Raw genomic sequence first — 20,663 nt, 5'->3', positions numbered from 1 at the left:
TTGCTGCTCAAGTCAACCAAAGGAAACTTTATTGAGGCCGTGGGCGCGGGCGGGCACCCCGGAGGGCCTTATTTGACCTTCTTCTTGGGGCGCAGGTTGTTGGTGTGGCCACACTTCTTCTTGCGGCAGTTGACGGCCCGGGGGTGCAGGCGGGCGTAGCACCTGTGCGGGAAGGTGGTGAGTGGGCAGCAGAGGGCACGCCCCGCCCCGCCCCCGGACCCGCACCTACTTGCGGCAGATCATCTTGTCACAGTTGTACTTCTGGGCCAGCTGGCGCAGGGACGGCTCGATGATGCCACCCCGCAGGCGGAGCACCAGGTGCAGCGTGGACTCTGCAGGGCAAGGGGGCGCCCCGTCAGCACCCGACCCTCTCAAAGGGGCAGGGCGGGGAGGTCCGGCCCTGCAGCTTCCGTGCCGGCCTCCCTGGGGAGTTCACCATCTCCTAGCTACAGCTCCTCCTCAGACAGTGAGCCCACAGCTGGCAGCCCCCGGGCTCGCGTGCCCCCCAATAAACACACAGCAGAGGAGACAGCCCGCACACAGGCCAGAGCAAATACTGCGGTGGCTGAAGGTGGCTACTCCTCCCGCTGCCAGCGCTGGCATCCCATATGAGCACCGGTTCTAATCCCGGCTGCTCCACTTCCCATCCAGCTCCCTGCCTGTGGCCTGGGAAAGCAGTGGAGGACGGCTCAAAGCCTTGGGACCCTGCACCTGCGTGGGAGACCCAGGGGAGGCTGCTGTGGCCACTTGGGGAATGAACCAGCAGATGGATGACCCTTTCTGCCTTTTGAATGTTTACCAAGTGCAGTTGCCCAACTGCCTGCAGGGATGGCAGGGGCCGATCTCACCCACCAGACCCGCACACCAGCCGGGCCATGGCTGCCACCCCAGGCCGGACCGCCCAGCCAGGTCACCTTTCTGGATGTTGTAGTCCGACAGAGTGCGGCCATCCTCCAGCTGCTTTCCGGCAAAGATGAGACGCTGCTGGTCCGGGGGGATGCCTGCAAGGGGGGGGGGGGCGCCCCAGAAAAGCTCATGAGCTCCTCTCGCAACAGTGCGGTGGGCGCATAGGGGGAACATCCCAGTGCAGCTCCCACCCCCCAGCCAAGGCCCCCAAATGTCAGTACTCAATGGCACCAGGCTCTGGGTCAGCCCCCAAAACCAGCACCGCAGGCTCAGGGTCCCCCGTGTTCCCACTGTCCTTAGTTCGGGGTCCCCCATATTCCCACAGCCCTCGGTTCAGGGTTCCCTGTATTCCCACGGTCTCAGCTCAGGGTGCCCCAAAGCCCCACGGTCCTCGGCTCGGGCTCTCAGCCTGGGCCCCCCCAGACCCCACGACCCTCGGCTCGGGTTCTCAGCCTGGGACGCCCCCAGACCCCACGACCCTCAGCTCGGGCTCTCAGCCTGGGACCCCCCAAGACCCCACGGCCCTCGGCTCGGGCTCTCAGCCTGGGCCCCCCCAGACCCCACGGTCCTCGGCTCGGGTTCTCAGCCTGGGACGCCCCCAGACCCCACGACCCTCGGCTCGGGGTCCCCGAACTCACCCTCCTTGTCCTGGATCTTGGCCTTGACGTTCTCGATGGTGTCGCTGGGCTCCACCTCGAGGGTGATGGTCTTGCCCGTGAGGGTCTTCACGAAGATCTGCATGGTGGCGTCTGAGGCACTAGGGGTGTGCGTGTGGGGGGACGCGGGCGGGTGAGGCCCCCACGCCGCAGCGGGAGGCCATGGCGGCCCAGCACGTGGCCGCCGCCCCGGCCCCTTCCCCAGCGCCCTGCCCAGGCCGCCCGCTCGTCCGCCCGCCCGCCTCGTGGGGTCCCCACCACAGGCTGCCGAACCCCCAAAGCGGCGCCTGCGGCCTAGGCGAGCGCGGGGAGCCCCGGGCGCACGGGGAGCAGCCCCGCCAGCCCCGCACGAGCCCGCACGAGCCCGCACGGCCCCCGCCAGCCCCGCCAGCCCCGCCAGCCCGGCCCGCACCGCCATCCCACCCGCGCCCGCCGCCACCAACCCGCTCGGCCGCCCGGCTGGAGAGAAAGAGGACGACGGAAGCGGAACAGGCCGCGTCGCCGCCCGCCGCGCCTGCGCGCTGCGTCACAATCCGCGGCCCCGCCCCTCCGCCGCCATGTTCCGTGCTGGCAAACGAAGCCGCGGCGCGGATGGGCGAGCGCCCGCCCCTCGCTTCCGGGGGCGTGGCCGGCCTTTCCGGCTCCCCGGCGTCGTGGCTCTTGCCTGTGGGACCCAGGGGGCAGGTGGGGGGCCGGGGGCCTGGACCCCACGCTTGCACGTGATGTAGAAGGTTCCCTGGCGGGCGGGGGATGCGTTAGATCTCTCCAGCTGAGCGGCCGACCCCAGAACCCCGAGCACGGAGAGAAGCAGGGGCCGGGGTCTGACCGTGGGGTGCACGTGTGAGCTGGGGCTCCCCAGAGGCTCGGCCCGAGCAGCACGTCCAGGTGCACAGGGAGGACATGGCGGCCCATCGGAACCTGCAGAGGGCACCTGGTGCCAGCACAGGGGCAGAAGGAACCCATCATCTGCCCCAGCCATGCGCTGGCAAGCCGCGACGCTAAGGTGGACTGTGCCAGCCAGTGGATTCTGGAGATTTCACCGTGCGTGGCGTGGCGAGACTGGCAGCTTTTCAGAGCTGCTGAACTGTCGAAACCACCTGAGCGGTGCCCTCGGAGCATGCCCACGTCGGGGGCCGGGGGTGGGTGGGAGGGGGCCTTCTCCCTGTATCTCCCACTTCCCCCCAGATACAGGAAAAAAAAAATGTGGAAATAATAGCCTTACCCACTTTCCTGTAGCCTGAACCTTTGTGCCCTAACTATGTAAAGATTGTCAAAAATAAAGAAAAAAATTATAAAAGAAATGGGGGCCTGGCGCAGTGGCCTAGTGGCTAAACTCCTCACCTTGCACGCAGCAAGATCCCATATGCCTGCCGGCGGCCCTGCTTCCCACCCAGCTCCCTGCCTGTGGCCTGGGAAAGCAGTGGAGGACGGCCCACAGCCTTGGGACCCTGCACCCGCGTGGGAGACCCAGAAGAGGCTCCTGGCTCCTGGCTTCAGATCAGCTCAGCTCCAGCCATTGTGGTCACTTGGGGAGTGAACCAGTGGACGGAAGATCTTCCTCTCTGTCTCTCCTCCTCTCTGTATATCCGTCAATAAAAATAAATAAATCTTTAAAAATTAAATGAATAAAATCCCTGTGCCGTCCAGTCTCGTACCCCAGTCTGGAACCGCTGGGACTGCTGGTTGGGACCCAGGCTGGAGTTCGAACAAAGGGTCCTTGTGCGCGTGCGTCAACGAGGGATTCCTGGTGATTCATTTGGGGAAGTCGAGGTCTGAGCGTGGCACGGCTGAGCTGCCACAGTTCCAGCAGACCTGAGCGTGGCACGGCTGAGCTGCCACAGTTCCAGCAGACCTGAGCGTGGCACGGCTGAGCTGCCACAGTTCCAGCAGACCCGAGCGTGGCACGGCTGTCGCGGCGGATCCGGGCACAACAGGAGGGCAGGTGGGACTGGCGTGTCCGCCCAGGAACGCTTGGTGGGGGCTGCCAGCTAGCTCTGGTTGAGGGGAAGGGGCCTGCGAAGGCGCGCGCGCACACACAGGCAGACGCAGGCGTTCCCCTTGCCGTAGCTGCCCTCTTTTATTGAGAACTTCAACAGCGTCTTGGCGATGGGCTACAAAAATATTGCGGTGGCTCTGCTGTGCCCGGGCCGCCCTGCGCCCCCCAGCTCCTGGGCAGTCCAGTGGGCTCAGGGTCGGGCTACTGGCCCGGCCGCGGCGGGGGCGTCTCCCCGTCCTCCGTGGGGCTGCGGCAGCCGTTGAGGGCGGCAGGGGACAGGTCCTCGAAGCCCGGGCTGAGGGAGGGCGACGCGGTGTCCGGGCTGCTGTTGTCCTCATAGGAGCCGGTGCTCTGCTCCGAGGTGGCGATGGTGGTGGTGGTGCTGGGCGGGATGGGGTCGTCGTCCTCGTCCTCCAGGAGCGATGCCTCCGGGATGTCTGGGGTCGGGGGAGGCCGGGCCGGTGGGCTCGGCTGCCTGCCGCCTGCCCCCCGGGGCCCTGGGGCTGGCATGGGGCGGCTGCCAGCGGGGAAGGAGGCAGACCCTGGTGGGGTGTGTCAGCTTTGGGGTGCTGGCCAGTTACAGGTGACTCCCAAGTGTGCTGCTCCTGAAACAACGACTCTCCCCATGGGGACACTCACAGACGCCCCTTCCCCTCCCTGTTGGTCCCTCCATGCAGGCTCAGCCCCAAGCGGGTGCCACTTACAGCTGAAGGCTTCCGGATGCTGTCGGGCCAGCTTCCCCTTCAGGGTCCTGCCGGGGAGGGAGGGAGAAGCTGAGACCGTCCGCCCGTATGGGGTGCCCGTGTTGCTCCCTGGCACAGCAGGGAGGGTGCCCACCAGCCGGCCCCCAGCGATGCCTCGCCTGGCCGCAGGGCCGCTGGGTGTCGTGGCCCGCTCTCCCTGCCCGCCCTGGCTGCGGGAGGCCCATTTAGGAAGTGAACCAGTAGAAGGAAAAAGAAAACAAACAAACACCCCTGGGGACTCTTGACCCTTCCAGCAGGGCAACCCATACAGTTTCAACTGGAAAAATGAAGTGTGCCACGTTTCTGATCTTGGCACCGGAATGGCGTGTCACTTCAAGTGCGGGAAGAGCGCCTTGGGGAGCGCCAGGCAGGGCGCGGGGCCGGCGCGGGCACCCCCACCTGATGCGGCGGAAGACACTGTCCAGGTCGCGCTTCATCTCCAGCAGCGTGCGCGTGTGCTGCAGGAAGCGCTCGCTCATGTGCTGCAGCCGCGCGCCCGACAGCTGGTTGAAGTTGAGCAGCGTCTCGTTGGTCTTCTCAAAGCGGTCCAGCCTGGGGCGGGAGGGGGCAGAGCGGGAGGGAGAGACAGAAAGCATAAGGCAGAGAGAGGTCGGAGAGGAAGACAGACGGAGAGAGGTGCCCCGCAGCCTGGCCTGCCAACACGCCTTCCTGCCTTTGCAGTCTGCGGGCGCCTGGCCCAGCCAGGTGCTGTTTGTTCAGCCTTGAGCGCCCCTCGTGCCGCCCCGACTTCTCTCCCCAGCCCCTCGCCCGCCCTGGGCTCTGGCAGCCTGCTCTCAGCCCCACGCCGGCACCATCACGCCATGCTGGTTCGGGGGGGGCGGGGTGCTGTTCTGTGTCTGACTTCATGTACCCGTCCCGACTTGGGGGGCGGGGGCAGGATGGTCTGCAGGTCTTAGTCTGAACTCCAGGACCACAGGGGGACCGGGCGTTGTGGCTGGTGGTAAGTTCCTGCCCTGGGTTCCCTGGACCCTGACTCTCTGCTAAGGCACCCAGGGGAGACGGTGGGAGCGGGCCCGAAGGCTGGGTCCTGGCTGGCCCTGTGGGAGAGCTGGATGTTTGTTTTTTCTTTTTGGCATGCTTCTGGGGCTACGGGGGTGGTGACCAAGCAGAGAGCTTTCTCTGCCCTCCAGATGCATCAAAGAGATTTTGGGAAAAAAAAAAAAAAGACCCAGGGGCCTGGGCACAAGGCAGAGACCCTGGGACCCCTTGGCTGGGGCCGAGGGAAAGGAATGCGCTGCGGGCCCCGCTGCATGGCCAATGGAACATGCCAGGAGCTTCGCATCTCCAGCGGCCCTGCTGTGTGGCACAGCGCGATAAGCTGCCCCCCGTAATGCCGGCTTCCAATAATTGACTACGGGTTCGAGACCCGGCTGCTCCAGCTCTCAACCAGCTCCCTGCTCATACACCTGGGAAAGTAGCAGAAGATGGCCCAAGGGCTGGGGGGGGCACTGCCACCCGCGTGGGAGACCCGATGGAGCTCCTGGCTGCTGTGGCCATGTGGAGAGTGACCCGCTGGGCGATGGAAGACAAACTCCCCTTCTGGCCGTCTTTTAGATAAATGAAGCTGTGCCTGCCCTGGTGGCCTGGCCACCCAAGCCCTGCAGGAGGTGCCAGGTGCCCTGGGGACATGGCCTGAGCTCCGGGCCTCGCCTTCCGACCTCGCTCCAGCACCAGCCGGCACCTGGCCCCCTCCCCACACCCCGCTCACATGTTCTTCTGGGCCAGGATGATGGCGCTGACGTCATCCGCGTTGACCATGCTCAGGATGCGGCCGCAGAAGAGCCTCGAGGCCGAGTCGGGCTGCTCCATGTCCTGCGCCGCGGCCTGGGCAGGCAGGAAAAGGAAGGACTGTAAAAGGCTTGGGGTTTGCAATGGGACTTCCCTCAGATTTTACCAGTGCCACCCCGCTGCCCCTGGCCCAGGACGCTCAGGGGCTGTGGGGTGTGTGTGTGTGGGGGGGGGGGAGACACCAGCCCAGGGCATCTGCACGGGGTCTGTGGGTGTTCCAGACAGCTCCCTCAACACCCCTCTTCCCCGCTTCGCCACCTGTTACCCTCAATCTGTGCCCCAAACAGAGCATACGCAATGGTCTTATCAGGGCATGGCATGGGGCCTGCATTGCAGCTCAGCTTTTTTTTTTTTTTTAAGACTTATTTATTTTAATTGGAAAGTCAGATATACAGAGAGGAGGTGAGACAGAGGAAGATCTTCCGTCCTCTGATTCACTCCCCAAGTGACCACATTGGCTGGAGGAGAGCCAATCTGAAGCCAGGAGCCAGGAGCCTCTTCCAGGTCTCCCACGCGGGTGCAGGGTCCCAAGGCTTTGGGCCATCCTCCACTGCTTTCCCAGGCCACAGGTAGGGAGCTGGATGGGAAGTGGGGCAGCTGGGATTAGAACCGGCGCCCATATGGGACCCTGGCATGTTCAAGGTGAGGACTTTAGCTGCCAGGCCACTGAGCTGGTTCCAACAGCTCAGCATCTTAAGCCGCTGCCTGGGACTGTGGCATCCCACGTCAGTGCCCCTCTGAGCCCCTGTGGCAGCACAGCTTCCCATCCAGCTCCCTGCCTGTGGCCTGGGAAAGCAGTGGAGGACGGCCCATGGCCGTGGGGTCCCTGGATGGAGCTCCTGACCCCCAGGTTTCCCTGGCTCAGCCCTGGCTGCTGTGGGCATTTGGGGAGGGGGGCAGCAGATGGAAAATCCGTCCTTCAGTCTTTGAAATTAACTACTGGTTCTTACTCAAAACAAACAAACAAAACTGCTAGGAGACAAGCAGCCTAAACACAAAACTGACTCTCCGGAGCGGAGCTCGCCGCCCCCAGGGACTCCGCCTGCCCCTGGCCTCCCGTGCCCCCTGCGCCTGACGCAGCCTGCGGCTCCCAGCAGGCATCCAGGCACTGCCAGGCGGCAGAGCTTTACCAACGCAGCTCTGACATGGTAGGACTTTGGCTAGCGAGAATCCCAGGATGAGTGCCCTCAGGCTCCTGGCATGCAAGGCAGGCAGAGGACCACCCTGGTGGCTGGGGAGGAGACAGACCAGATTGTGTGTGTGTGGGGGGGTATTCAGGACAAAATCTGCATGGTTGATCTGGCTTGGTTCTTGACATCCAGAAGGCCCTTGTGCAACCGGTTAGGATTCAATGTGAAGGAGGCCCAGCGCAGTGGCTCAGCGGGTTAATCCTCCACCTCCAAGCAATGGGATCCTATAGAGATGTCAGTTCGTATCCCGGCAGCTCCACTTCCCACCCAGCTCCCTGCTTGTGGCCTGGGAAAGCAGTGGAGGACGGCCCACAGCCTTGGGACCCTGCACCCACGTGGGAGACCTGGAAGAGGCTCCTGGCTTCAGATCGACTCAGCTCTGGCTATTGGGGCCTTTTGGGGAGTGAACCGGCAGATGGAAGATCTTTCTGTCTCTCCTTTTCTTTGGAAATCTTTCTTTCCAATAAAAAACAAATAAACCTTGACCGAGGATGGGGGAGACGCGCACACAGGCCAGCGAGCCCACGCCCCATGGCTGGCATAAACAGGTCACTCTCAGCAGGTGTCACGGCCCACCGTGACGACCAGCTGCCCCGCTTCCCACGGCCGATTCCCAAGTGTTTGGCAGAGGGGCTTAAAACAAAAAAGTCATGGTAAGAGATCTGTTTTGCTGCCCCGTCCGTGAAATCGCCTTCTTGGCAAATGTTAACAAGCAATTCTTCATGTTTTCCAAAACAAAACAAAACCAAAAACACAGAGGAGCCAGGATGACGTGCTGTGTCCTGACCCCAGTGAGCGTGGCGTGCGCAGGGCCCGGACAGAGGGAGTTAGGAGCTGTGGAACAGGACGCCGTTCAGGCCTCCATAAAGACAAACAAGACAACAAAAAACCCAGGGACTGTGCCAGCTGCACCCGGGGCTCGCACGGCCCGCCCGCTGACCACTAGCCTGCCTTGTCCGCCCGCGGGTCCCATCAGAGGGACAGGGAGGCTGGGTGACCCTGCAGAAGGTGATGGCACCCTTGCCTCAGTTTTCTCATCCAGGAAATGGGCATAAGGTGCAGGGACTGTGCAAGAGCGTAGCTACTGAAGGCCTCGCCTTGCAACCACTGGGATCCCATATGAGCGCCAGTTCTAACCCCGACAGCCCCGCGTCCCATCCAGCTCCCTGCTTGTGGCCTGAGAAAGCAGCGGAGGTGGGAGACCCGGAAGAAGCTCCAGGCTCCTGGCTTCGGACGGGCTCAGCTCCAGCTGTCTTGTGGTCATTTGGCGTGTGACCCATCAGAAGGAAGAGCTTCCTCTCTGTATATCTGCTTTTCCGCTAAAAATAAATACATCTTTAAAAAAAAGTCACAGTGCAGAAGTGGGGGGCTGACAGCCAGCACGAAGGGGGCAGCAGGTTCTTTCCCCTAAAGCAGTGACACCTTAAGGGGAGGGGAGCACCCCAGTCGGGTGACTCGGCTCCTCGGGTGGCATGGGGTCCCCCACATCCCGCGCCCCGCATCCCCACGTATGCACCCCAGCAGGTTCGCCCCCCTAAAGGAGTGTGACGCCTTAGCGGGAGGGGAGCACCCCGGTCGGGTTGGGGAGGTGCAGTCCTGAAGCACGGAGGGTGACTGGGCTCCCTCGGGTCCCAGGGGGTCCCCCACATCCCGCACCCCCACGCGTGCACCCCGGCAGGTGCACCCCCAGCTGCGGCTAGCGGCGCCCCGGTCCCACACCGCCATGCCAGCGCCCGGCCCGACCCGGTCCAGCTTCCCCGGCCCCGACGTCGTCCCCCCCACAACACCCGCACCCCGACATTGAACGCCCCGCGGAGGCGGCTGCACCTACACCTCGGCCAGCCTGGCTCACGCTTCCGGGATGGCGCCCGCGCCGCCGCGACGTCACCGCGCACGCCGTGGCGTCAGGCGCGCGACCCCTACGGCGCCCTGGGGGGCGACCGGACCGGAAGAGGCGGGACGTAGCTGCCGGGGAAGGGACCATCCGCGCGTGTGGCAGCACGAGCGTCCAATCCAAGAGCGCCTCTCGCGCCCGCGCCTGCGCAGTCGGCCAAGACCGTGCGCATCTAAGGCAGTCCGGAAGGGGGTTAGGGCCGCAAGGTATGTCCCATTTCATAGCCCGTAATACTGAGGTCTGTCCACCAGCTCCCTGCTGCCTCCGCGGGCGCCTTCAGTAGGCAGTTGGATTGGAAGTGGAGCAGCCGGGACTCGAACCCGGGGCGGCCTCCCTGTGGGATGCCGGCGTCGCAAATGGCACGCCAACTAGGATTTCTTTAGTGAGTTTCCGGGTCCGTTTAGGAGGGTCCTCCTGGAGACACTCCCTGGAGTGGAGCCCACCCGCCAGGACCCTTTGCTGCCTGGGTCATGGGATTTTTGCACCTGGTTCCGGGGCTTGGGTGGGTGGGTGGGTGTTCCTGCTCCAGGGGTGTCCCTGCTCCCTGGACCCCCGTCTGCAACCAGAGCTGCAACAATGCACACCCCATTGCGCGGGTGCCAGGGTGCCAGCCACCCCCACGGGGAGGCTCCTGCCTCTGGCCTGGCCCAGCTCCAGAACAGAGCCAGACAACAACAAACCCAGAATGGAAGCAGTTAACAGGCTGGGCGTGCGCGCCACCCATGTTGGCGCTGCAGAATGGAATTCCTGGCTTTTGGCTCCTGCCCAGCCCAGCCCAGCCCTGGCCGCTGTGGCCATTTTGGGGAGTGATCCAATAACCGGCAGCAGGGAGCTGGATGAGACGTTGAAGTAGCAGCAGCCGGGACGCGAACCTGTGACCTTGGGGGATGCAGGCGCCTGCTACTCTGTGGCATCGGTCCCGGATTTAAAAATTGCCCCGTTTCCTAGAAGGGAGGCGGAGTGAGGACGGTGCACAACCCCAGCCGTGTGGGGTTCCCGTGTTTGCAGATAGAGGAACCTGGGAAATAAGGGGCTCATGGGGAGGACGGCTAGGAGGCAGGTGTACCTCCATGGGGTTTGGAAGTTACAATAGGAGTTTTCCAGGCATTAAGGGGGTTGGCGTTGGAACGAGAGCTAGCAGGGGGAGGGAATGGGGGAATTTTCTGGGACCAGCCTGTGGGTCCCTGATGGCTGTGTGCCAGCTATGGGAACCAGGGTCTGTCGAAAGCCAGGATGTATCTGGAAGGTCCGAGAAGGGGTGCAGGCATCAAGGCGCCAGGGGCGTGAGGCTGGGGCGGCTCTCCCCAGGGACAGGGAACACAGCTTCCTGCTAACAGGGCCTGGAAGGCAGCAGCGGTGGAGGACCTGAGCCCGTCACCCACGGGCGAGGGGACACCTGGACGGAGCCCCTGGCTGCCCGCTTCAGGCCGGCCCTGCGTGTGGGGAGTGAACCAGCCGATGGTAGAGTCCCGTTCATTAAGTCAGACCGGAGCGGGTGTGTGATAACCCGTTCCAAGGCCACAAGTTCAGGGGGCTGGAGGGCCACGGGATCCCTTGGGACGGTTCCGTGTCGCGAGCAGGGCTGACCGCTGGCCCGGAGTGCATGGCCTAGGACAGGGCTGTGAACGCACCTCCGCCTGCGCCCATGGGAGCCACTAGGAGGACCCCGCTGGGGATGGCAGCCTGTTGATTTCAGTTGGTGGTTGGATTCTTCTGATTTTTTTTTTTTTTACTTATTTTTTTAAAAAGATTATTTTCTTGGAAAGGCATATCTGCAGAGAAGAGAGACAGAGAGAAAGATCTGCCATCCGCTGGTTCACTCCCCAAGTGGCCACAACAGCTGGAGCTGTGCTGGTCTGAAGCCAGGAGCCAGGAGCCTCTTCCGGGTCTCCCACGCGGGTGCAGGGTCCCAAGGCTGTGCGCCATCCTCCACTGCTTTCCCAGGCCACAGGCAGGGAGCTGGATGGGAAGTGGAGCAGCCAGGACTTGAACCGGCGCCCATATGGCATGCTAGCACATACCGGCACGGATTAGCCAGTTAAGCCATCATGTTGGGCCTTTAAAATATACTACATTACACTGCTCTCCCAGTCCATAAGCAAGGAATATCTTTTTCTTAAATAACTTGGGGCGGTCAAGGCTCGCTTCCTGGAGGAGGCCGGCCCAGTGGCATCCCTGCTCTCACAGGGAGCCCCATTGAGTTCATTCATTCTGCTCGCCTATGGATTAATCCTATTCCTGTCCGTCCCCAGGCTACGGGGGACGGGGTTAGTGTGGGAGTTCTCCCCCTCAAAACCCACCAGCAACGCTGAGAACTTTCCAGAAAGGGGACAGTAAGCTGAAATGGAAGTATAACAAACAGTAGTCCCCCATGTGGTGGCGTGCCCCCCTCCTGCAGGGGCCACGGGACGTCACCGTGGTCAGCACGGCCGGCCTGGGGAGGAGGGACCGCCCCTGCACCCCCGGCCCCCAGGGCAAGCACCAGCAAGGCATTAGGGACGGAGGAGAGAGCCCAGGGTGGGGAGCACGCTGTGTGGGGTGCTGCCCCCCACCCGCACCCCATCCCGAGGCCGCCTGCGGTGCACCCTCAGAGCTGGGGCCGCAGTCCCAGCGAGCAGAGGCGTGGAGCCTCAGGGAAACGCCACTCAACACCACGACCCTTCCCAGCACCCGGACCCCTCTCCGCCCACCCACCCACCGGCCCCCCAAATCCTCAGGGTGCTGCGGAGCAGCCGCGGGGTGCGGCTGAACCTTGGAGAAAAACCCGAGACTCCAAGCCGAGAGAGTCGCCCCCAGACCCGGCCTTGCCGCCCCGCGTGGGGGCAGTTCTAGCTCAGGGAACCCGACCCCTCGCCACCGACCCCAAACAACTCCCGCCACCCCCAAAGCGGCCCCTTTAAGAACACCCCGCCGAGCCCGAGCAGGAAGGGGGCGGTGCCTCGCGGGAGCGTGACGGACGCGCGTGCCCAGCCAATGCGCGCGCGCGCAGCCGCGGCGCCGGCCAATGAGCGGCGCGGGGGTGGGGCCGCGCCCGCCCGGACCTTGGTTTCCCCGAGGCGCGGCGGCGGCGGCTGGGGGGCGGGGAGGGGGGCTCACGACCCCAGGCAGGGGGTCTCCGGGCGGCCGAGGCACGTGTCCCCGGGGTGGGCGCCGTCTCGGGGGGCCGGGCGGCGCGGGGCGGCCGGGGTGGTGGGCGACGTTGTCGGTGTCGTCGGGGGGCGGGGGAGGTCGGGCCCCGGGGCGACGGGGTCGGCGTCGGGCTTGGGGGTTGAGGGGGAGCCGTTTGGGGGACACCGGGGTGCGGTGTGCCGTGCTGTGTGTATGTGGGGGAGCCCGTCCGGGGCCGTGGGGGGCTGGGAGACGGGCTCGGGAAATCGGGGGGCCCCGTGCCCCCCACGCCCGGGGAAGCAGCGGGCAGGTGAAGGTTAGCAAGGCCCTGTTGCGGTTGTAGGGGACCGAGGCCTGCACGAGGCTGTGCGTGTGTGGATGGGGTGAGGGTCCGTTGATGATGGGAAAGATGGTGGTGTGTGTGTGGGGGGGGCACAGTGTCCCCAACAGACCCTGCATGGGGGTGAAGGTACGCAAGGGGGTCCCCCTGAGGAGAGGGTCCCGGTGCTGGGGTCCCTGGTGGGCACGGGGCAGCGATGCCCCTTGGCAGGAGCCGGGGATTCTAGGCCTGGGGTCCCCCACCTCAGGGCCGTGACTCGGGGGACACTTCCTTTCCTTTAGAGTCTTGGGGTGTTGTGTGTGTTTGTGGGGTGTGGGGTGCAAGCGGCCTAGGGTTTCTATTTGGGATGTTGAGTTCATCCTGGGTTCTCATCCCACTTGCCGGCCACTGCTGAGTGGGGGCTCATCTGTTTCCCCGTGTCCCCCCGACCCCCCAGGGCCAGTTGCCGTTCCCCCCAGCAGCAGCAGCAGCAGCAGCGGCGGCGGTCACGGTCACTGCCACGGCCACGGCGGGCATGGCCTCCTGCGCTGAACCTGCCGAGCCCAGGGCCCCGCCCCCTGCCGGGGTCCCCCGGCTCGAGGACTTCGAGGTGCTGGACGCAGTGGAGGACGCTGAGGCCGAGGAGGAGGAGGAGGAGGAGGAGGAGGACGGAGACCTGAGCGAGCTCCCGCCCCTGGAGGACATGGCCCAGGCCCCTCCGGAGGAGGCCGAGGGGCAGGGGCAGCAGCCCGGGGCCCTGGCCCGGGAGTTCCTGGCCACCATGGAGCCTGCACCCGCGCCGGCCCCGGCCCCCGAGGAGTGGCAGGATATTTTAGGTAAGCAGCCCGGGAGCCGAGCTGGCCATGGGTGACCTGAGCCTGGCCCTAGCGGGTGACTGCGGTGGGAGGTGGGGGGTCCGGAGGGGACGTACACACTGCACGCTGGCCCTGTGCCCAAGCCGGCGGCAGCAGCAGCAGGCTCAGTCACCTGGCCACAGCCCGGCTGCCCGCAGCTCCCTGCCTCTGCCGCCCCAGCACCCTCCCTGGGCTTTCTGCAGGTCCTGTGTTTGTGTCCAGCCTGTGGCCAGGAGGCTGGGGCCTGCCACGCCGCTGCACCTGCCCTCCCCCACTGGCTCGTTAGTATGCACACCCGGGCTCCCCAGAGCTCGTGCCCACACGCCCTGTCAGGATCTGCCCGGGCTGACGTCACTGGTGGCGTCAGCTGGCGCTGACCCCGACACCCCCTTCCTCCTTTAACTCTTAAAGGTTTTGTATCTGAACGCATCAACGCAATGGCTCAGTTAGCTAATCCTCCACCTAGCAAGCGCCGGCATCCCATAGGGGCACCGGTTCAAGTCTCGGCTGCCCCACTTCCCATCCAGCTCCCTGCCTGTGGCCTGGGAAAGCAGTGGAGGACGGCCCACAGCCTTGGGACCCTGCACCCGCGAGGGAGACCCGGAAGAGGCTCCTGGCTCCTGGCTTTGGCCTGGTCCAGTGCTGTCCACTGTGGCTGTCTGGGGAGCGAGCCAGCCGACGCGGCATCTCTCTCTAACTTTGCCCTTGATGTAGATAATTTTTTAAAAGTTGTAAAAATAGAAATAAATGACAGGCTTGTTTTGGAAACCACAAAAATTGGAAAGGTAGGGCTGCCAGGAGCGACAGTTTGTGGGAAATGGTGTGGTGCCCACGGGAGTCCCCGGGGAAGCGACGCGGTGGAACCAACTCGTTTGAGAGACTGCAAGAGAGAGTGTTCTAGAATGAGGGTTTCCTCCCCCAGATGCCCGCAGAGGTGGGGCTGGGAGCGCGGCGTGCGTGCCAGGCTCGTCCGCCTTGGGACGCTTGAGCAGGAAGGTACCAGCAGGGGCCAGGTTCAAGGTCACCTTTGAGTCTACCCCTTGCCAGAAACCACTGCTACTGACTGCGTGGGCGTCTCTGTATTTATTTATTTATTTAAGATTTAAAAATGTGTTGGGAAGGTACATCAGATTTACAGAGAGAAGGAGAGACAGAAAAATCTTCCATCCGTTAATACAGGCCTATCTGAAGCCAGGAGCCAGGAGCCTCTCCCGGGTCTCCCACGCGGGTGCAGGGGCCCAAGGCTTTGGGCCGTCCTCCACTGCTTTCCCAGGCCACAGGCAGGGAGCTGGGTGGGATTAGAACCATCGCCCATATGGGATGCCGGCTCATGCAAGGTCATGACTTTAGCCGTTAGGCCACCACGCTAGGCCCGGGGTGCCATGTTTGAAGGCAAGGATTAGCCTGTTGTGCCATCGTGCTGGCCCTGAGCTGCCATTTTGTGACACAGCGCTTCCCATGGTTGGCATGCTCTAAATCTGTCGCCAGGGGCCGGCTTCCTCCTCTGAAGGAACTCCTGTGTGCCTGGGCAGGAAGTGGACAGGGCGTGAACCCTGCCCCCAGCCCGCGGACAGTGTGGTGACAGACTGTGTGTGCGCCTGTGTCCCCCCGCTGGCAGGCAACGGGCTGCTGAGGAAGAAGACGCTGGTCCCGGGGCCGCCCGGCTCCAGCCGGCCTTCCAAGGGCCAGGTGGTCACCGTGCACCTGCAGACGTCCCTGGAGAACGGCACACGCGTGCAGGAGGACCCGGAGTTGATGTTCACGCTGGGAGACTGTGACGTCATCCAGGTGCGGGCGCCAGCGCGCGCAAGGCCCAGTGGCGATGGAGGATGCGGGGGAGGCCTCCCCGGGCCTGACCCCACCTGACCCTGCCCCCCGCAGGCCCTGGACCTCAGCGTCCCACTCATGGACGTGGGGGAGACGGCCATGGTCACTGCTGACTCCAAGTACTGCTACGGCCCCCAGGGCAGGTGAGTGCCCACCGGGTGTGGGCTGAGGAGTGGCCAGGGCAGGTGAGTGCCCGCCGGGTGTGGGCTGAGGAGTGGCCAGGGCAGGTGAGTGCCCGCCGGGTGTGGGCTGAGGAGTGGCAAGGATGCTACCTGCTCCTGGCCCGGGGGCGGGGGAGAGAAAGAGAATTTTCCTACCTGCTTGCTCACTTGCTGGCAGGCAGAAGCCACCCCAGTGGGGACCGCAGGATTGTTAGCCAAAAGCCAGCCCCTCGCCTGCCTGCTCCTGAGCCAGCCCAGCATGCCCGGGGACCTGGGTCAGGGGCTCTCCCACCTGCCCCATTCCCTCCCACATCCTCCCAGGTCTGAGTGGCACCCCCTGCCTGCCCCCTCCTCACCCCCCACCCCAGCAGGAGCCCATATATTCCCCCGCACGCGGCCCTGTGCCTGGAGGTGACCCTGAAGACGGCCGTGGACGGGCCCGACCTGGAGACGCTCACCGGCCAGGAGCGCGTGGCCCTGGCCAACCGGAAGCGCGAGTGCGGCAACGCCCACTACCAGCGGGCAGACTTTGTGCTGGCCGCCAACTCGTACGACCTGGCCATCAAGGCCATCACCTCCAGCGCCAAAGGTGACCGCGGGGGCAGGGCGGCGGCCGGGCCTGGCCACCTCCCTCCTGGGGGGCATGGGAGGGATTCAGAATGTTCCAGAACAGTGCCATCCAGGGTCCTTTTGGGTTATTGATGACGTCAGCCGCAGGCTGCATACCCTGAGCCTGGGACAGGTGGTTGCAGACAGTGCCAGGGCCTCCATGTGCACACCAGTCAGACATTCCTTATGTCCACATTCTAGAACAATCTGCAGGGTGGCCAGCTGCCCGCACCTGCACCCACATACACCCACGTACACCCTCTGGGCTCTGGCTGAAAGGCAGGCTTGGGAGGAGAATGCTGGGAGACCGGGGGGTTACGCGTGGGGGAACTGAGGCCCGGCGCCGTGGCCGCCCTGCCGCCCGCAGTGGACATGTCGTTGGAGGAGGAGGAGGAGCTGCTGCAGCTGAAGGTCAAGTGTCTGAACAACCTGGCGGCCTCGCAGCTGAAGCTGGACCACTACGGCGCGGCGCTGCGCTCCTGCAGCCTGGTCCTGGAGCACCAGCCCGACAACATCAAGGCGCTGTTCCGCAAGGGCAAGGTGGGCGCTCCCCGGCCCCCGCTTCAGGACTGGCATGGGCGCCGGGCACTTTCTGCATCACTCCTGCGTCCCCGCACCTCCCGCCCCTTCTTCGCGGCCCCGGGGTGCCACGTCTTGCCAGCTAGCACCTGGAGGTGACCTGCTGGGATGTGGGGGGTTCAGTCCGTCCCGCTCCTTGCTCCCCATCCAGCCCTGCCCTCGGGGCAGCGGGCAGGCACGGGGTTGGTGTTCAGATCCTGTAGGGAACGCAGGGCCGGCCCGCCCCGCTCGGTGTTTGCACATCGCTGTGTATTGACCAGCGGGGAGCTCAGGCAGCCCCCCCCGCCCCCCGAGGCCGGTCCCACGGTGAGGGCCGAGAGCCAGCACCCTCGCCTGCGTTCATCAGGCGGCTGGGGGATGAGTGATGCAAGAGTCACAAGCAGAGGCTTAGCCCGCTGCACTGCAGGCCCTAGGCTGAGATGGGGCAGGCTTGAAGGCAGGGCTGGGAACCCCGCCCCTGTCTCCCATGTGGGTCCAGGCCATCTCATGCCCGCTGCCCACGCGGGGTCTGCGTTGGCAGGAAGGTGCAGTCAGGGTCGAGGCTTCCGAGGGGCCAGAGGGTGCCCGGGGCAGGGCCGTCGCCACTAAGTCTGGCATGGTTTTGCCACATCCCCCACCTCTGGTGTCTCGGGGACCCCCCACGGCTGATGGTAAGGCCTTTGGCACCTTGTAGCAGTGCTAAAGTGGGGGAACTAAGGCAGCTGCAGTTCCCATCCAGTTCCTGCTCATGCAGCAGAGGGCTGGTCCAGGTTCCTGGGACGCTGCCACCTATGTGCGTGACCCGAAGGGAGCTCCCGGCTCCTGGCTTCGGCTTGCTCAGCTCTGGCTTTTGTGGTCATCTGGGGGAGTGAGCCAGCAGATGGAGGGTCTCTCTCTGTGGACCCAGGCCCCCGTGGTTTCCTGGGGAGCGCGGCGTGGCTTTGTCACGCGCCTTGTGTCCTGTGAGAGACAGGAAAGCGTGTACTATGGCCAGTAGCGGGGAGGTTTGCGGCCCGAGTGGGTGCCCCCCCCCAGAACCCGGAGTCAGAGGGTGGACTGGGCTCCCGGAGGGCAAGGGAGACCCCCATGGGTCCAGCGCCCTGCCCACCGCTTCCCGCAGGTCCTGGCCCAGCAAGGCGAGTACAGCGAGGCGATCCCCATCTTGAGGGCGGCCCTGAAGCTGGAACCTTCCAACAAGGTGAGCTGTGGGCACACACCCCGGGCAGCTGGGGGCGGGGGCAGGTGTGGGGGGGGGCTCGCCCTCTGGCTCCCCTGGGAAGTCCCCCCTGTGGTCGGTCTCGAGTCTTTCTTGCTGTGGTGGTCACAGCCTTTGTGGTGGCAAGTGGGTAGGTTGAGATCCCCCTCCCCAGCCCCCAGTGACTGCCCCCACGCGGGCAGGGAGCGGGGCACCTCCCGTGCCCTGCTCACACCCGCCTCCCGCACCCACAGACGATCCACGCGGAGCTCTCGAAGCTGGTGAAGAAGCACGCGGCTCAACGAAGCACGGAGACCGCGCTCTACCGCAAGATGCTGGGCAACCCCAGCCGGCTGCCCGCCAAGTGCCCTGGCAAGAGCGCCTGGGTGAGCTGGGCTCGGCGGGCGGGGGTCACGCGTGGAGGAGCCGGCCGGGGGGGTCGAGCCTGCAGCCGCCTCTCCCCAACTGCCGCTCCCATCCCTCCCTCGCAGTCCATCCCGTGGAAGTGGCTCTTTGGGGCGACAGCAGTCGCCCTCGGGGGCGTGGCTCTCTCCGTGGTCATCGCTGCCAGGAACTGAACCGGGGCTGTGGGCTGCCAGCTCTCCGCGCGCCGTGGACGCACCCCAACGCCCGTCCCCCGCAGCCCACGCTCCTTCACGCCCCTTCTGCCCAGGCCTCCCGTCTCTCCGTGGCTCCTCCCGGTCCTGTCCCTCTTCCGGGTGGGGGGGCACAGCAAGGGTTGCAGGTGGCATGGGGTCGTGCTGAGGCCCCACGGGAGGGCACCCGGAGGGAGGGGCCCTTGTCCCTCCAGCCCCCTCCCCGCCCCAACTGCTCCCCCTGGGTTATGGGGGTCTCCAGCCTTCAGGCCTGGGCCTGGTGTGGGGAGGCGGCCTTTCCTGGGCCCTGCCAGCCCTGCCAGCCCCGCCAGCCCTGCCAGCTGCCCCTCCCCACCCCAACACCGTGGAATAAAACCGCCAGTCCTGCACTTGGCTGGCTCCGGACATTCCTTGGCTCGGCCTGGGCTGGACCCACCTCATGCACCTGTGACCTTTACTGTAAAGGTGGTGGGGACTCCGTGGGGTCTCTGCCCTCCTCAGGCTGGCACAGCCGTGGGACGGGGCTCTGTGGGGCATAGCCGTGGGGTGGGGCCTGGGGGAGGCCTGGCCTCACAGAGACTGATGGACGCCAGCGGAGGGTGTGAGAGCACACGGGACCCCGGGCCGCAGCCCGTGCCACAGCCGTGGGGCAGGCCAAGTCCTTCCGTGCTGCTCACACCAGTGGGTAGGGGGGCTTTTTTTTCCCTGAAATTTATCGTGCAATTCTATATAGTCCGGGACCCCTCCCCGCAGTTCCCACCCCCTACTGGTTTTTCCCAGCTCTCCGTAAGGAGTTACAGTTCCGCCGGCCTGTTACTTAAGCGAGCCCCGACATTGCTGGTACAGTGTCAGACAGCCCCGCATCCCGTGGTCTAGGTCTGTCCCGCACGTTGCCTGGGAGCCCAGCTTCTGTCTGGACGCACGGACGCTTGCTGCAGTGTGTCCTCAGGGTGCGGTGGTCGCCGTCACTCCAACGCTGCGCATGCCGCTGGCACGACGGTCCCTTACGAGAGAGAGAGAGAGAGAGAGAGAGAGAGAGAGAGAGCCTGTGACGTTTGTGTCTTTGGGATTGATTTCACTGAGTAGAATGGTTTCCATTTGGGACCATGTAGTTGCAACTGGTATAACTTCATTCTTTTGTTTTTTTAAAAGATTTATTTATTTTTATTGGAAAGTCAGATATACAGAGAGGAGGAGAGACAGAGGAAAATCATCCATCCTCTGGTTCACTCCCCACGTGGCCGCAACAGCCAGAGCTGAGCCGATCTGAAGCCAGGGGCCAGGAACTTCCTCCAGGTCTCCCACGCGGGTGCAGGGTCCCCAGGCTGTGGGCCGTCCCCCACTGCTTTCCCAGGCCGCAGGCAGGGAGCTGGGTGGGAAGTGGAGCTGCCGGGACTCAAACTGGCGCCCACGTGGTGCACCACAATGCCTGTCCTGTGTAGCCATGGAGTGGGCCCGGGGTGGCACCCTGGGCTGCCCCCCAGGGCCGAGGTGGGGAGTTACAGAAGCCGCCGGGGCGGTGGTCGGAGGGGACCAAATGAGCTTCTGGAACTGTTGTGAAGAAAGGCTGGGGCGGGTTTTCTTTGAGCTCAAAATCGCTGTGATTGCCCTCGGATCCGTGGCCTGGTCCATCCCCCGGCCCCAGCAGCAGGCCGGGCCAGACTGAAGCCTGGCACCCTGTCCGGGTCTCCCAAGCGCTGGGCGTGCCCTGCTGCTCCTCCCCAGCGTGTCCGCACGAGCTGGAGCCGCGAGTGTGGACCTGGACGCTCCCGCTGGCGACCCAAATGGACAGGCTCACCACCGCCATGCCCAGCTGCTGGGCACACTCCACGGAGACAGGGCAGCTGGGCCAGGACATCAGGCTGGCACCCCTGAACCGCAATGTGGATCGAGGAGAATCCATGTTTCGGAAAAGGACGAGGGGCCAGGATGCATGGCACAGCTTACTGACGTCACTGGCCCACGATGCCCCCACTTCCATCAGACCCACTCGAGGGTCTCACAGGCCACGTGCTGCGTGTGTGCAGTGAGCTGGTCTGCAGCCGTGCCAAGGAATAGGCCTCCCCATGCGGAGGGACCCTGAAAGTGGGGTACTGCGTGACAGGACCCCTGGACGGGAGTTTGCAGAGCTGGCAGGAAGCAGCGTGGGTGCCAGGGGCTTGGGGAGTGGGGTGTGCGGGGGGCGTGGCTGCTGATGGGGGGATGTGTGTGTGTGGGTGGGTGGAGGCTGCACATATTCTGG

The 20,663-nt window shown here is 64.6% G+C and overlaps 3 protein-coding genes across 8 annotated transcripts; 1 reads left to right on the top strand and 2 right to left on the bottom strand.

Moving 5' to 3' along the window:
- UBA52 (ubiquitin A-52 residue ribosomal protein fusion product 1) lies at nucleotides 1-2,078 on the bottom strand. 4 transcript variants are annotated; one of them, XM_040990971.1, is made up of 5 exons: nucleotides 2,006-2,078; nucleotides 1,545-1,663; nucleotides 915-1,001; nucleotides 230-332; nucleotides 1-162 (listed from the first exon to the last, which is right to left on the bottom strand). In XM_040990971.1, the coding sequence occupies exons 2-5, from the start codon at nucleotides 1,645-1,647 to the stop codon at nucleotides 69-71; spliced, it is 387 nt and encodes a 128-aa protein (XP_040846905.1). In that variant the 5' UTR covers nucleotides 1,648-1,663; nucleotides 2,006-2,078; the 3' UTR covers nucleotides 1-68. The 4 variants fall into 4 exon arrangements, with proteins under 4 accessions (XP_040846905.1, XP_040846906.1, XP_040846908.1 ...); XM_040990972.1 differs by having other exon boundaries at nucleotides 1,545-1,655; nucleotides 1,986-2,027; XM_040990974.1 differs by having other exon boundaries at nucleotides 1,545-1,655; nucleotides 2,006-2,021.
- A 1,536-nt stretch (nucleotides 2,079-3,614) lies between these two features.
- On the bottom strand, nucleotides 3,615-9,183 carry KXD1 (KxDL motif containing 1). The gene is made up of 5 exons (XM_040990955.1): nucleotides 9,132-9,183; nucleotides 6,031-6,146; nucleotides 4,701-4,853; nucleotides 4,263-4,309; nucleotides 3,615-3,995 (listed from the first exon to the last, which is right to left on the bottom strand). The coding sequence occupies exons 2-5, from the start codon at nucleotides 6,129-6,131 to the stop codon at nucleotides 3,760-3,762; spliced, it is 537 nt and encodes a 178-aa protein (XP_040846889.1). The 5' UTR covers nucleotides 6,132-6,146; nucleotides 9,132-9,183; the 3' UTR covers nucleotides 3,615-3,759.
- A 153-nt stretch (nucleotides 9,184-9,336) lies between these two features.
- Nucleotides 9,337-18,810, top strand: FKBP8 (FKBP prolyl isomerase 8). Of its 3 annotated transcripts, none has more exons than XM_040990857.1 (9): nucleotides 9,337-9,400; nucleotides 13,079-13,457; nucleotides 15,094-15,263; nucleotides 15,357-15,445; nucleotides 15,832-16,052; nucleotides 16,440-16,612; nucleotides 17,751-17,828; nucleotides 18,080-18,211; nucleotides 18,317-18,810. In XM_040990857.1, the coding sequence occupies exons 2-9, from the start codon at nucleotides 13,157-13,159 to the stop codon at nucleotides 18,401-18,403; spliced, it is 1,251 nt and encodes a 416-aa protein (XP_040846791.1). In that variant the 5' UTR covers nucleotides 9,337-9,400; nucleotides 13,079-13,156; the 3' UTR covers nucleotides 18,404-18,810. The 3 variants fall into 3 exon arrangements, with proteins under 3 accessions (XP_040846791.1, XP_040846793.1, XP_040846792.1); XM_040990859.1 differs by lacking the exon at nucleotides 9,337-9,400 and adding an exon at nucleotides 12,250-12,322; XM_040990858.1 differs by lacking the exon at nucleotides 9,337-9,400 and adding an exon at nucleotides 12,272-12,322 and having other exon boundaries at nucleotides 15,835-16,052.
- Nucleotides 18,811-20,663: the final 1,853 nt, after the last annotated feature.

This window comes from Ochotona curzoniae, unplaced genomic scaffold (assembly GCF_017591425.1).
Source record: "Ochotona curzoniae isolate NIBS_2020 unplaced genomic scaffold, NIBS_Ocur_1.0 contig_605, whole genome shotgun sequence".
In the NCBI taxonomy this organism is placed as follows: domain Eukaryota; kingdom Metazoa; phylum Chordata; class Mammalia; order Lagomorpha; family Ochotonidae; genus Ochotona; species Ochotona curzoniae.
The sequence above is the reverse complement of the archived record's forward strand: the minus strand, read 5'-3'. Positions and strand labels throughout refer to the sequence as shown.